Here is a 14300-nt window from a genome sequence, read left to right as displayed (position 1 = left end):
ATTTACTCAAAAAAGTGGGGTGGGAATTCATGACAGTGACCCTGGGTTGGATTGATGTAGGAGCTAACAAATAGTTAAGAAAAAGGCTTTCAAAAATTCTTAATGATTTTCAGTTTCCAACCTGAAATGGGTGAAAATACTAAGAGGTTTGAACGTGATGGTCACACAGCATTAGTGACTTTACAATGTGTTGACCATTTACTAATGAACAGAAGTATCTCTTTTAAAAATAATAGAATGATAGTTATTATGAGCTTTTGTACTTAAGAATTCATTGTTACTGTGGTTGTGGTACAGACATAAAGGGCTAAGCTTAATTTTTAAAAAATCCATCTAGGGAATCTTCATCCAAAATATTTCCTTCTCTGCCCTACATTTTTATCATAAATCTTTTTTAGAATGTAACCTCTGGTATTGTTTTTCATGGTAAAGAATATGCCAATAGCAGAATTCCATTAATTGCTGTGGAGGGAGTTGGTGTTCAATACTGCAAACAAAACTGAATTGCTTCAGAGTCAAGAAAACAAATGTTTGATACGTAGTAAGAGTGGCAGTAAGCACTTACCTAGGAGTCTTTGAAATATTGTCATTTACTTTTTTGTAAATGAGGAATAATTCTCTTGAAGGGGCCACAGTCTGATTCCCAAATTTAGTCTGGTCTTTCTCAAGCTTTACACCTTCAAAACAGAAGCCAAGGGCAGATCAGGGGACCAAACGGATCAGGTTTGTAGAACAGTCATTGTTTCGGTGTCAGCAGCAGAGCTGCAGTGATTTATTTTAACTGAACACTGGCCCATCAATTTTTGGCTTCCTTTCACCATCTTGCAAGTTGTATGGAGGAGTTCTTAGGAAAGTTGATTTGTTTTGTGCTTAAGCCCATCACTTCAGCTGTGGAGCAGGGTCTCATCATGACATCAGGTATTAGAAGCGTAACCAAAAGATGTGTCTGTACGTGTTGTTTTTCTTTGTGCTAAGCATTTGATTTGTGTTACGTTTACCATTGCCGCAAATCTTCCTCTCATGGCCTACAATACTAGTGCACGGTCATAACTGTAGAACCTGAGAAAAGGGGCTGAAAGGGACCTAAATGTTACATCCCTGCTAGTGGACGAAATGGTGCCATCCGTTCTTGATGGCCAGACCAGCTAGCACCATCTGTTCACATCTATTCTATAAAGCTCTCTTTACCTTTAAAAGAAGGTGACTGCGTCTAAGCTGGCCATGGCAGTAGTCCCCAGTCCATCTTACCACATTAGCTGTGCCTGGGAATTGTGGGAGAGTGCTTGTGCCTGTGCCTAAAATGTACCAGAAGCAGATTTCCTAATTTAAATAGATTCAGTATAGATGACCAAACTGTAATGGTCGGGTCTGTGATGTGATATGGTTTGGATTACTGCTTTGGACACAGGCACAGTGACAATCTCTGTCCCAAAGATTACAATTGCTTGTTCCTAAACCAGTCCCAACAGATGTTAGTCCTGCTCTTCAAAATTTTCTGGTCTGGAGATTTCGTATCTCCCAGAGGAAGTGTGTTCCAGTTTTTAATTACCCTTACAGCATGCTACCTGTATCATGGTTTTGAGGTTTTATTTTGTTTTTGTTTTTTTTTCAAAAACTGTCAGTCTTTAGAGCATGTTGAACAGCACTTATATCCCTAAGTAATTTGGACATGTGTGGATATCTAAGCTGTTATTCGTTGTGTTGTGGCACCTGAGGAGACACTGGGTCTTGCAAAAGGAAAAGAGGCCTTTAGTTCCTTTATCTTTCAGTATTTTGTTTTATGAAATATGGTAAAGAAAGATGAAATGGTATGGGGAAGAGGTGGGCTGTAAAAAACAGACCATGAAGGGTACAGTTACCAGCTTCTCCAGTGGAATTAGGACATAGTCTGGTGTACCTGTATGAAAGAAGGGGATTAGCTAGATGACAGTGCATTTGATCTTACTGTGGCATCCAGTAGAGCGGGACTTTAAAGAATTAACTTTGTTAGGTCAATCTTTGCTAAGTTAATAAATCAGTTAAGTAATAAGGTAACACCTAGCTATTTATTTTTCACTTATTTTTCCACAAGGTGATCAATTCTGAAAAATGCTGTGTTTAACAATCAAGAGTTGGAAATTTTCTGAGCCTCCTGGCAGGTGATGCTAGTTAAATTGGCATTAAAAATGATACTAGAAAATACTTTTAATTTCATAATAGATGCATAATGTAGGGCTGTGGGGTGTCTCCTGGCAAAGAACAAAACTCAAGCCATTTGAAAATCCTGACAGAAGCAGTACAGACTGTTCTCACTTGCTGTAAGCTTAGATCAAAAGGATTCTCAGTTTTCCCAGAGGCAAAAAATATTCTATGCAATGTCCACTAGCATGGTATGAGACCAAGAATTTTACTAAATTCAGTATAATTAACAGGCAGGCACTGGGGGTTTAACCCATGACGCAAACTCATGTTTACTGCTGAAGTTGCTGCTCTCTGGTTAGTAAGTGAAAGACTTCTTGGAGTGGCCAGAGTAAAATGTTGCTCCAAAACCACATGCAGTCTCTCTGGGGTTTGAGGAATGTTGGTTTCCTGGAGTACTGACATAGTATGGACTGACTTTAGGTTCAGAGTATAAGCTTACAAACCTCTGACTCCAAACAATCTCAGCTTTGCTTGGCATGTATAAAAGTTAGGATAAAGGGCCTACATCCATCAGAGTCCGATTTCTGAACTCTCCCCCATTTTAACTACAACATCTTTTGTTCCCTACATTTGAAATACAAACCCATTTTTGTCCTGTTTCCTGAGGAAGTGGGGTTTATGTGATTAGTCTGCCAGTCTGTCTTTCACTTCTGCAGTGATTTCGTTCCACAGGCCAGGTTCAGCTCAGCTTGAAAGGAGTGTCCATCACCAGCTGACAGTTTGAATGTAGCACTTTCTTTTTAGGGGATAAGAGATTTTCTCTGTATGGAAGCAAGCTGTGCTGTGCCAGTTGGTCTCAGAGCTTGAGGATGGTGTCCAACTTTTTTAATTCACAGGTATAAAAATAATCTCTGTGTCCTAAGACATGGCAGGCAGTGCGGCTAAGATTTGTTGTGAACAAGAATAGTTGCAAAATTCTCTGTTTAGGAGTTTAGGAGACCTGCTGGTGTAACTTGTTAAGAGGATGTGTGAGTCCTCACATATTTGGATTGTTTGCCCATAACTCTCCCAAACAGTGGGGTGTATGTACTGTCCCAGCAACTCCTTCCTCACCAAGGAAGTTGTGGCTGTTTTGCACGTAGAAATTTTGTTGCTTAAGCAGACCAAGCATTAACTGTGGTGAACTACACCATGTAATTTTGAGTCTAATTGTAACCATCTTTAAATTTAATCTTAGCTCAATAAGAAATGTGTTTCTTATTGTGCTTTAGGTTAGAAAAACCCCAATAGAAACTGAAGTATTTTTCCAAAGCAAAGGGATAATTTTAAAAGTTTGCTTACATCTGTCACCCTGGAGGCTCACTTCTGAACTGAGGTCTTTGCCTGTGTGCCAGTTTTTTGAAGAGCTCAGCTGAAGATAGTTAGGGGGCTAAGAGCTTATGGCTTAAAAGGAGAGGCTGGGAGAGCTAGTTTTGTTCAGTCTTCAGGGTATTCAGTTACCTGTTGGGAGGTATAGAGGAAACAGCGCCAGAATTGTAGAGGTGCACAGTGATAGGACAAGAGGCAACGGGCACAAGTTGCAACAAGGGAAATTCTGATTAGATATTGAGAAGAAAATTTTTGCTGTGAGGACAGTCAAACATGGGAACAGGAGCCCAGGGAGGCTAAGAAATCTCCATCCCTGAAGACATTGAGAACTTGACGGGACCAAGGTCGTGGGCAACCTGGTTCAAGTTGGCCCTCCTTTGGGCAGACTTTTCGACCAGGTGGCCTCTAGAGGTCTGTTTCAACCTGTTGTTCTGTGACACAGCATAGGGTGCAGCATGAGCTTAAAGTGCAATTCCCTATGAAACAGTTTACCACTAGATTTGCATTCAGGAAGGCATGTTTCTAGTGTGTGATAGGAGCCCAGTATATATACTAATTCCAGTTGAATGCTGGAGAACTGAATATAATTGCCCTTTCTGCCATGAAGTTTTCATGTGTTGTCTTTTCAGCAGGTGGCACTTTCTAGATGCCTGAATTAAGGGCTATGCAGAAATGCTTCTCCAAACAGTATGTGGGGTTTGTTCTTTCATTAGTTAACATCTTGTATGCTAAATACTTCAAAAAAGTCCTTTTGGTTTCCAAAGTTCGTGCCTGGTTTAATCTTAATCTTTTTGTGATTCAGCTCCCCAGTTGTCAGATGGGGAGAGCATCATTGCTTTTCGGGAGCAATGTAGTGATGAGTATCATAAAGCCCAAAAGAATATAAATAATTCTTCCTTCAGAACATGGTCTGTGTCCTGATACCCATGTATTGCAATAGAAACAGAGAAGAAAGCAAAGCTTCGGTCCATCCTATGTGGAGGGACTTCTGGGAAAAAACACAGGTGACCATTCGTTAATTAGAACAGCTATGCATGAAGAGACCAGCCTTAATTATAGCATGTCCTAACTTTCCTATTTTTTACTGTAATGCTTTCACTGTATTCTTTTAATAGTTTTTTGTTTCTAAGTATAAATCACAGTTAAAATTTGCAGCTATTTTTACAGCATTTCACACTTGCATCTTTTTGTTGTTTATGAAAGCACACAGCTGAAAGAGAGTCTCTGTTGTAGCAGATGATGCTGGTTAACACATGCTGCGCAGCTCAGCGCAGCGGCTGTCAGGCTCTCAGCTCGGTTCTGTTCTCGTCACCGTCAATGGGAGTTTTACCGTTGCCTACCCTGCAAGTGTCTCTCTTATTGATGTCCAGGTGATGTAGTCCAGCCTAGCAAAGAACTTGTATGTGAGGCATATGCTTTATACTGAATGCACAAATACTTTCCTGAAATCAGTATCTTCGAATATGTAAGAGGTGTTGGAAAAAGAATTAAAACAATAGATATTGGAAGTCCTTAAAATCTCTACTGTTTGGGAAAGTGTCTGCTTAAATTCATTCATACTTTGAGAGCCCTTAAAAGACTTTTTGAAATTTTGAGTATGTCTAAGTATGCATGCTGTCTTGTCTAGGGGACTGAATGTATTAATGGAGCATAAACAGAATGTGCATTATCAGAGTAGAAGCAGGAAACTAAATGCTAAATACTAAATAAATCCAGGAGCAGGGGAAATAAAGCCAAACACTTCAACCATCAACACATGCCCAATTTTTAATAAACCTGGTGATACTAAAAGGCTGTTTTAAAACAAGAATGGTAAAGTTGCATTAGGAAGCACTCTAAAGTTCAGACGCTACGGATTGAAGGTTGCTTGTCAAACCTTAATGCATACCTATTGTGCATATGCATTATAATAACCTTTTAACAGGAGAAATCCCTATAAAATGGGAAAATAGTCTTTGACTTCAGTGTAGTGGAAAATTAGATCTGCTTAAAACCATTCACTTGCCCTGCCCTTAAAAGCCTGTAGAAATACATGAGAAAAGTATATTTGGTGTTGAGGGCACAATAAATGATAGGAGGAGATGTTAGTTTGGAAGTAATGCTTTTCTCTTCAGAGATAATTGGAGGCATTTATGAGCTGCAGAGTCTAAAAGTCTGACAGTGGTTTTGAATGCAACTGATTTTACGAACTTTTGAAAGTTGTTACAATTCTCTGACTTAGAAGGTGTCTTTTGCTTTTGTCTTTTAATAGCTCTCTACAAACACACGTCAGCTGTAAATAAATTAGGTGGGAAATCGTGATTCTATGTGAAGTTGTGAATTTGTGAAACAGGAGAATACCCCACTGCTGGAATCCCAGTCTCTCAAATGTCTGTAAAATATAAAGCAGGGATCAAAATCTTATTTATTCTATCTTTTGCCTTTCAGGTCCAAACCATGAATTACGTTGGACAGTTAGCAGGGCAAGTGTTTGTAACAGTGAAGGAGCTCTATAAGGGACTAAACCCAGCCACATTGTCAGGATGTATAGATATAATTGTTGTACGTCAGCCAGATGGAAATCTTCAGTGTTCTCCTTTCCATGTACGCTTTGGGAAAATGGGAGTCCTACGTTCTAGGGAGAAAGTGGTAAGAGAATTGATAATTTTGATATGTTTTGTCTGTGGTGTAATTCTAATGACATGAAAGTTACTGAATGTTCTGTGGTATGCTAGTCAAGGTTTTCTTTAGACACCCTTTACAAAGTGCCCAAATTGAGGCCAGATTCAATTAAAATGGTTGTTACTGATTCTTGCATTTCAAAGCATAATTTGTAAGACATTGACTATAATAAAAACAAAACAAACCATGAAATTTGTAAAATTTTTTTTTCAATAGGGCAAAATTTTGAATGTGCTGATTTGGGCTTAGAATAGATTTCATTAGTGACTGTGTGTTAAGACCCCTTTGTATAACATATTAATTGATAGTTACAAAAAGAGAGTTAATTATGAAGTAATATTTTCAGCTAACAGAATGTTGAGGTTAATTGAAACTAGAAAAAGCAATGAGGACCTTTAGATTTATGTAACCAAGCTGAATGACCTGGCAATATGATATCAGATGCGAAGCTGCCAGTGAGTAGTGCACTACGGAGTATTTTAGGAAATAATTTGTAACTACATATAGTCTAGGTTCTAATGTAGCTATAATTGTTCAGCAGAAAGATCCTTATGGCACCATGGACATGGTTCAATTCTTACATGAATCAGAAAAGAATACCAATATTTAGGATGGGTAAAAGTTGAAAATGTTACTGTGCTGATAGTATACTGTGTCCTGAAATATAACATAAATGTAGACTTGTCCAAGTCTCAAAAAAAACCCCAAAACCCCACCAGTGAAAATGGAGTTGGTGGTTATAGGCAAAGAGAGAGATCCTCCTGAAAAGAAATACAAGTAGTTGGGGCTGTATAGTGGTGAGATAAATGTGCGGAAGAAACAGAAGATTTTTCTTATTTGTGCTTCTCATAGTGTAAAGAGAAGTCTGTTTAATGAATTTGAAAGACAGTATAGTAAGAATTTGCATGTGGAAGTACTTCTTGCACAATGAAGAATTAGGCTGTGAATTAAAAGAGCAAAAAATTTGTGTTGTGGCATTTAGAATTACATTTAAAAGATTCAGGACTTTATATAATGGCTATAAACCTTCTTGAGTAGAGGAGCAAGACAGCAATGAGCTGAATGAGTTAGAGAAACATTCTGACAATTGATGGCGTTTTGAAGGGCTGGGGAGAGAAACAGAGAAGTTCACAATTTTATGTTTATTACAAGGTTTCCTACACTTCCCTGAGAAGCATTTGCCCAGTAACAGTGGTAGGATAGCTGAACAGGAACTGTGTACCTAAAATAACTTTCTTTTGATTTGAGAATATATTTAATTTCTTCCAGGTTGACATAGAAATTAATGGAGAGGCTGTAGATTTGCACATGAAACTAGGAGACAATGGAGAGGCCTTTTTTGTGCAGGAGATGGATAATGATCAGGTAAGAGTCAAAACTAATTTTAATTTATTAAAAATGCAATGCCTGCTCTTCAGAGTCAGTTTTGAGTTTAGGAATTTTGTTGAAATACATACCTTACCCAGTTTTGAAAGTTTCTGGAAAATTTTCTGCTATGGAAATTTAATACTATGCAGTTACTTCATTTCTTGAGTTGCTGAAGTTGAAAAAATCTAAAGAAGGTAATCACATAACTAAAAATAAATCAGAGTTTATGTGCACGCCAGTGTGTGAACAGAAATAACATGTACACAGCTCACGTGCTCCGAGGATGTGTACAACAGAGGTTAATATATCCATGGACCTGTTTTTTGCAGAAGTCTTTACTTTGAACACATGCACTCAGCAGACTGCCAGTAAAAGTGCACATGCCCTGTAAACATCTGTGCACACAGTAATTCTGGTACTCAGCAAAGATGTGATCTTGCAACTATTATTCATGTGGAATTATATTTAAATGAGAATACCTGCTGTTGAGCTGTGTGTTTAAATACTAGTCTATGTAAGGTATGGTCACACTTGTTTTGAGTAGTCCACACGTCATGTAACATAAGAAAAGCTTTTTACAGGCACTTCTCTTCAGATATCCCCAATAATTTTTGTCACTGTCCAGAGTGGGATGAGTTTTCAAATTCTTCTATTGCGTACGATACTGCTAGTTTCAGGTGAGAGCTGTGTGCATGTGCAGTATTCATGTCAATATCTTTATATTTAAATCTTCTGATCTATATTAAAATCTTCTGTGTGGTAACAGTTATTTGGTGACAGAAAATTGCTAGAAATACTTCCGTGAATGTCTAGAGATGTAGATATATATGATTGAATAAGAGGGTGTTTGTGTGACCTAGTTATAAACCACTGACCTATCTGACTACTACCTGTTATCTGAGCTGTAAAGGAGAATTGGATTTTACAAAATGTTCAGGTTATAAACTAGTATTTTGTTTCTGCTCTGTATCTGGCATCAGGTGCATAGAGACTCATGCCATAACCTGGCCAATATTAGATGGTCAGAGGATCCTCTTTATTACGAGTAGTATTCCTGGCTTGTCTAAGGAGATGGCAGCTATGTAACAATTTCTGTATGTTAGAGGATCATACTGAGCACCCAGATGTCTAATCTTGGTTACTTTTCTGGGGAATAAATGACTTAGATTTTAGATTTTAGAACCAGATTTATGACTGACAGAGGAACTAATATGTTGCATGGTTTGCATTTTTTCTTTCTCAGGAGGTAATTCCTTATCATCTCTCCACATCTCCCATTCTGTCTGAGGGAACTGCTTTAATGGAAGCTCAGCTGAAGAGGAACTCCACAGACAGGATAAGAAACCTGGACACCAGTGCATCCTCACAAGTACCACCCCAAGCTCATGGATCCCAGCCTTCCACTGAAACATCTCCAGTCTGTAGCTCTGTGAAAAAAAGGAGGAAAAAGAGGAGGAAGTCCACCCATAAAATAGACAGCTTAAAAAGAGAAGACAATGGAGACACGTCAGAAGATGAAGACATGTTTCCTATAGAGATTAGCTCAGAGGAAGAAAAAGAACCACTGGACAATTCAAGGTATCACAGTGGAATTGAGATATATAATGGAAACCTAATGGTGGGTTAATGTTCCATTCCATACCTTCTAACAGTAATTTCTATCTAAGTCAGTACATATGGTTGATGAACATGTTTCTTTAAGAAAACCCGTTAGGCTAGAAAGCTATTGAGAATGTTACTAACAAAAATAATGAAAATGACATTGAAAACATAAGAACAATCCTCCATCATGCTGTGAACTAAAAGGTGTGAATCAGATAACATTTCTCTATCTCTTTTTAGTTCAGGTTATACTAATTCTTCTCTACAGTAGGGGTTTTTCATTATCTGGAGTTCAGTATATGACTGTTCAGTAATCAAGTATGGTTTTTAAATGTCACATCTTTCCCTATACCTAGGATCCCTGTTCCAGATGTGTTTGTTGATGAAGTATCTGACATAAAGGCTCCTGCAGTTTCTACGTTTTCTCAGTCTGCGTCTTACCCTCATTCAGATGGAGAATGGTCACCTCTTCAAAGGTACTTTTTCTGATAATACAGTTCTAAATAACCTTCCTTTAATTTCTTATATAGTGCTATAAGAAGTCTTACTAAAGATTTTGGTATCAAACATGGTCACTGTCAACTCCTAGATAAACGCTTTCTGTATTTGAAATCAAGTAGTGTACAAAAACTTCAGGTTAGCTTTTTCCTTGATTCAACAAATGCATGCATACAAATACAGGTCCACAAACTCTGAGGAATATTTATATCTGTTAATGTCATTGTTTGCATATAAATACTGTAGAGGGGATGAACATTTTGTGAAATCTGAATCTTTGCCTGATGCACACACCTTGTAAAGACTTCAGTGAATGCAGGTATATAAATCTTTAGTACTTTGGGTGTAATCCTTTTAAGAACTTGCAAGATTGGAGCTGATGTATAAAAATAAGTTTTGGGTTTTTTTTTTTGTTTGTTTTTTTTTAAATGAATAAGAATATGAGCTTCTTGTGTCCCTTTCAAAGCTAATCTGTTGAATTGCCCAGGTAGATAGACATGAAATATTTATTGTGTGAAAAGAACACATACAGTACTTCGCTTACTTTTTCCTGTATGTGTATTTGTGTGCATGTGTATACCTTTGATGTCAAATCAGATTAGTTTTGGACCTCATTTCTTGTGTCTGTGGAACACTGTCAAAAAGGGACTTTTTTTGCTTGATGTGCATTGCGTTATAATTCCAGTGAAGTCTGTGTGTGTGTGTGTGTCTGTGCACAGGTGCTCCGCATCCTCCATGCAGACTATTGGAATGGGGCAGTATTCACAAGACCTTATCCTAAGAAGTCTAATCTCAATAGACTGCCTCAATAGACTCCCTCTCTGTAGTTGAGGGACAGAGGAAGGGAGAGCATGGAGATGATTTCAAAGCAAGGGCTTAATTTGAACTGCATTCTGGAAGAAACTTTCTCCACTGACTGTAGAGCTTAATGCAGTTAGCTTCACCAGTCTGATGACAGCATGTGTCAATACCCTGCCCCTTCGGTGGCTTTTCGAACTGTATGTTCTGTTTGTTTCTTGATTGCTGTATTCTGGATTTTGAAAATTCTAGATGTAAATTCAGTATTCATGTAGCTAATGCACAAAGAGCTTGTGTTAATCAGCACTTGTGAATAATGACACCCTGTTTTTCTTTCTACCAACATGCTGTGCTGTCCAGTAAACCTATAGATTGCACAGGGCAATCCTCTCTTCTCACTGTTCCGGCAGACGGAGGCCTATCTAACTCTTGCCCTCAACAATCTTCTCACTTTTCTCCTCCAGACAGGTAGAACAGTTGTCCTCCCTCTTTTCTGGGCTGCTCTTTAATCCCTTTAACACATTAATACACTTTTAACACGTTAATAGTATGTGAACTTTGTTGAACTTATAACTGCACTTACTGCTAACTCAGACACTTTGAAAGAAAGTGACATTGAAAACCACTTCCTCTGCTTACTTCTTTATGGGCATTGACTGGAGGTAAGTTGCCTTGATGAATCATCTGTTGAATGAGGGTGGCTAGTATAAAATCAGGCCAAGGAAAACCTGGGTTAAAACTGAAGTTGATTAAGGTGATAACAAAAAAAAAGGAAGAACTTAGCTAGTGAAAACTTACATGCCTCTGAAGACTGACATTTCCATGTGGCTTTTTACAGTCAGTGTATATTTTAATGACATTTTTATCCCATGGTTTTCCTGAGTTGTTTGCTTGTGCGTAGGTTGCAAAAGTAAAAGCAAAACAGAGGCCTCGGAGATTAAGTGAGCAATAAGGAGTGCAAAACTTGTAATGGGAGGAGCCCAGTACCAAAAGAGAACTTCTCTTCCCTTGCTCCCTGGTTTGGGGGAGGGAAAGACTTTCTGTATGTTGGATTGCAGTGAGTGAGCATCTTATAAAGATGACACAACAGATAAGGCATCTTGGCTAAGGTTTAGGAGACCCACACTTAAGCCTTTGCTGTAGCGTAGGATTCCTCTGACTGTGGACTCTTTTCTACAGAGACGAAAGTGGATAGAGACACTTTTTATGATGTCTTAAATTCAAGACGTCTCAAGATTCTGCAGCCAGGCCCTTTCTCTCCATTAAGTCAGTGGAGAGAAGTCACAGCAGCTCAGTTAAAAAACTTAAAGTAGGTGTCTGAATATGACCTCTACAATTCTCTATAAATACTGGGGAAGTTTTGAGTAATAAATCAGTCTAAATTGCTCATTGCCTATCTCAACATAGATGCCAAACTGTGCCTAAGGCACTAAGTGCCTAAGGCTTTATAGAAACTGATAATCCTGAGGCTTTCCCAGCTTCTAGGTCTGCCCTCTTTAACCTGACCAAGTTGCAGCACCAAGTCAGGGTGATATCCTGGGACATTCAAGGCTGTTCTCTTCAGTGTTTTTCATGGGAAGGAAGGCACACAGGTTGGGATGGAGCAGTGATGTGCTCTGGGTCGCTCCATGAACTTTGCTCTGGAGTTCACCTGTCCTGCAGTCTAGATATGCAGCTAAAGTGCTGTAGTATCTTGTCTGAGTAAGGCCCTCTCTGTGTCTGCAACTGTTTTCCTCTATGTGAAATAAGAAACTGTATTATGGCCACCTCAAAGGAGGTTCAGAGGCTCTCAGCTATTGCTGTGACATGTACGTGAGGTAGGCGTCTTTTCCTTCTGACTCTCTCTTCCCGGTTTATTTGGCCTCAGTTGCGGCAGGACTTCTTCTCAGGTCACACTGCTGCTTTCTCAGGGCTGTCTTTGCTTTCAGTGGGAAACACTGAGAAGATCAGTGTGGTTTGTGGTTTGCTATTGCAGAACTGCCAGCTACAGGCCAAGTTCCTTATTCTTTGACATTGGATTACATTAAGTGCAGTCATAGCTGTTAGGGAATACATAGGTCTGTGACACAAATATTCAGTATTTATGGGATGTTAATCAGATATGCTGATCTAGATGACTGAACTGAGGTTTCCCTTCCTTTTTGTACGGTGTTGACAGGATGGGTGGCTCTAGTTTGATCTGCGATATCTGCAGCAATCTGTGTGAGGCAAGTGAATTTCAGCTGGGCTGGGTCAGTGCCTAAATTAAGGACAGGGGAATTGCAAGGCATAGTTCAGCCCAAGACAAACGGCTTGGTGGTGTAAGGAATAAAGAACCCATTTTGAGTCTGATCCATGGATGCGCTAACCCAGCGATAGTGTACTATCGCTGGGTTACAAATCCTATGCAGTCTTGTTATTATGCCTTATTGACCCCTAGTGCAAGTGTAACATTAATCCAGGATTTAATGTGACCTAACTGAGCTAAAAAAATTTAAAGGAATGTGATTGTGAGCTTTATTAGTCTTCAGTCTCATTTTACTTTGGTAGCAGTAGTATGAAGTGAATAGCAGCCAAAAGAGTCCCAGGGTGAGTAAAGGAGACGACATCTGGCATTACATATGGAAGCAGAACTATACAAACAGGAAGTATAAACAGGACTGTAGTAGGCATAATTGCCATCTGCATCCATAAACTACAGAGATTATTGTTGCTGTTCCAGAAGGATATTAGTTGGAGAGAGTAGCTATTGAGTGTTAAACAGCAATATGGCATATGAAGAAAAAATAAAGGTATTTCTCTGTAATGGAAAACCAGGTCTCATCGGGAGGCCACCAACCCTATATTAATGTTCGTGGGTAGCACAGAAAATTCCAGCTTATGTTCCAGATGATATAAGGTATGAGAATGCTTTAGTATCCTTTTACACAAACAAAATAATTTACCAGCTCTTTGCCCTGTGGATGCATGTTTGCAGTCTGATTTTGTCTTGGGCCTTTTAAAGTAAGATGGCATTGCAGTGATAATACTGGTCTACCCTGAGCTTGTATTAGCATTTACACACTAATCTACAAGGATAAATCAACTGAAAAAGAATTCTGAAGATCTAACATTTTGTTACGACTAAATCCTTATATTTTATTGTATAGAAAAGTAGGTTTTTATAGAATGAGAATTAAGGTGTCTCCATTGTGCTTGTGTCAAAAGTTCAGTACATAGTGTGTATTTTGTGTACTTTGTTTAGGGTGAGTGGGTAACATTTTGAGGGTTAGTTGCTCACCCTGTTCCTAACTTACCGTGGTTATACTTGTAGCTATATCTACTCTGAACCAGTAACCCAGACACATGGATGGATCATCAGGCAGCCTTTCACAGCAAGAGCCTTCTCAGAGCCTTCTCAGCAAGAGTCAGAGCTTTCAAAGCAAGAGCCTTCTCAGCAAGAGCCTGTTTCAACACACAGATACGCAAGTGCCATATTTCTGGCACTTGCATGTGTGTGTCTAGGAATATACATAATGGTTCTCGGTGCTGAGTAACAGCCTGGGATTCTTCCCCACTCAGTTATGTGTACAAGGGAACTGTATTTTCAGGGAAAATTATGGAAAAGGCAAGGTCATCCCACCCCATCCCCTGCCCGATCAGTGTTCTCACTGCAAAATGCGGAGGTTCTAGCCCAACCTGAAGCAATGCCTCTATTCTCTCAGGTTGTCTGGCTGGGTAAGTGAACCTGGGCTGAACATACCCCAAAGCCCAGACTGGAGATTTTTTTAAGTAAACAAGTAGGTATTTTGAAGGTTAGAATGTGTGTAGTGCACAGATTAACTCATGCAGTGACAACACTTTCTTAAATCTAGATGTTTTGGGCTTAAAGCAGCAGTAGAAGCATTCTTGCCTGCCGACATTTT

General features: G+C 39.0%; 1 protein-coding gene across 5 annotated transcripts in view; it reads left to right on the top strand.

Moving 5' to 3' along the window:
• LPIN1 (lipin 1) overlaps positions 1 to 14300 on the top strand; it is an 88179-nt gene that overhangs the window by 41436 nt on the left and 32443 nt on the right. For 4 of the 5 annotated variants that reach the window (XM_075497923.1, XM_075497922.1, XM_075497921.1 and 1 more), the window contains 5 exons: positions 5917 to 6117; positions 7420 to 7515; positions 8762 to 9096; positions 9477 to 9596; positions 10777 to 10884. In XM_075497923.1, coding sequence (XP_075354038.1) covers positions 5917 to 6117; positions 7420 to 7515; positions 8762 to 9096; positions 9477 to 9596; positions 10777 to 10884 — 860 coding nt within the window. The remainder of the gene's footprint in view (positions 1 to 5916; positions 6118 to 7419; positions 7516 to 8761; positions 9097 to 9476; positions 9597 to 10776; positions 10885 to 14300) is intronic. The other variant, XM_075497924.1, reaches the window with a different exon arrangement.

This window comes from Mycteria americana, chromosome 3 (assembly GCF_035582795.1).
Source record: "Mycteria americana isolate JAX WOST 10 ecotype Jacksonville Zoo and Gardens chromosome 3, USCA_MyAme_1.0, whole genome shotgun sequence".
In the NCBI taxonomy this organism is placed as follows: Eukaryota; Metazoa; Chordata; class Aves; order Ciconiiformes; family Ciconiidae; genus Mycteria; species Mycteria americana.
Note: the sequence above shows the minus strand (reverse complement) of the source record. Positions and strands in the feature narration are given on the sequence as shown.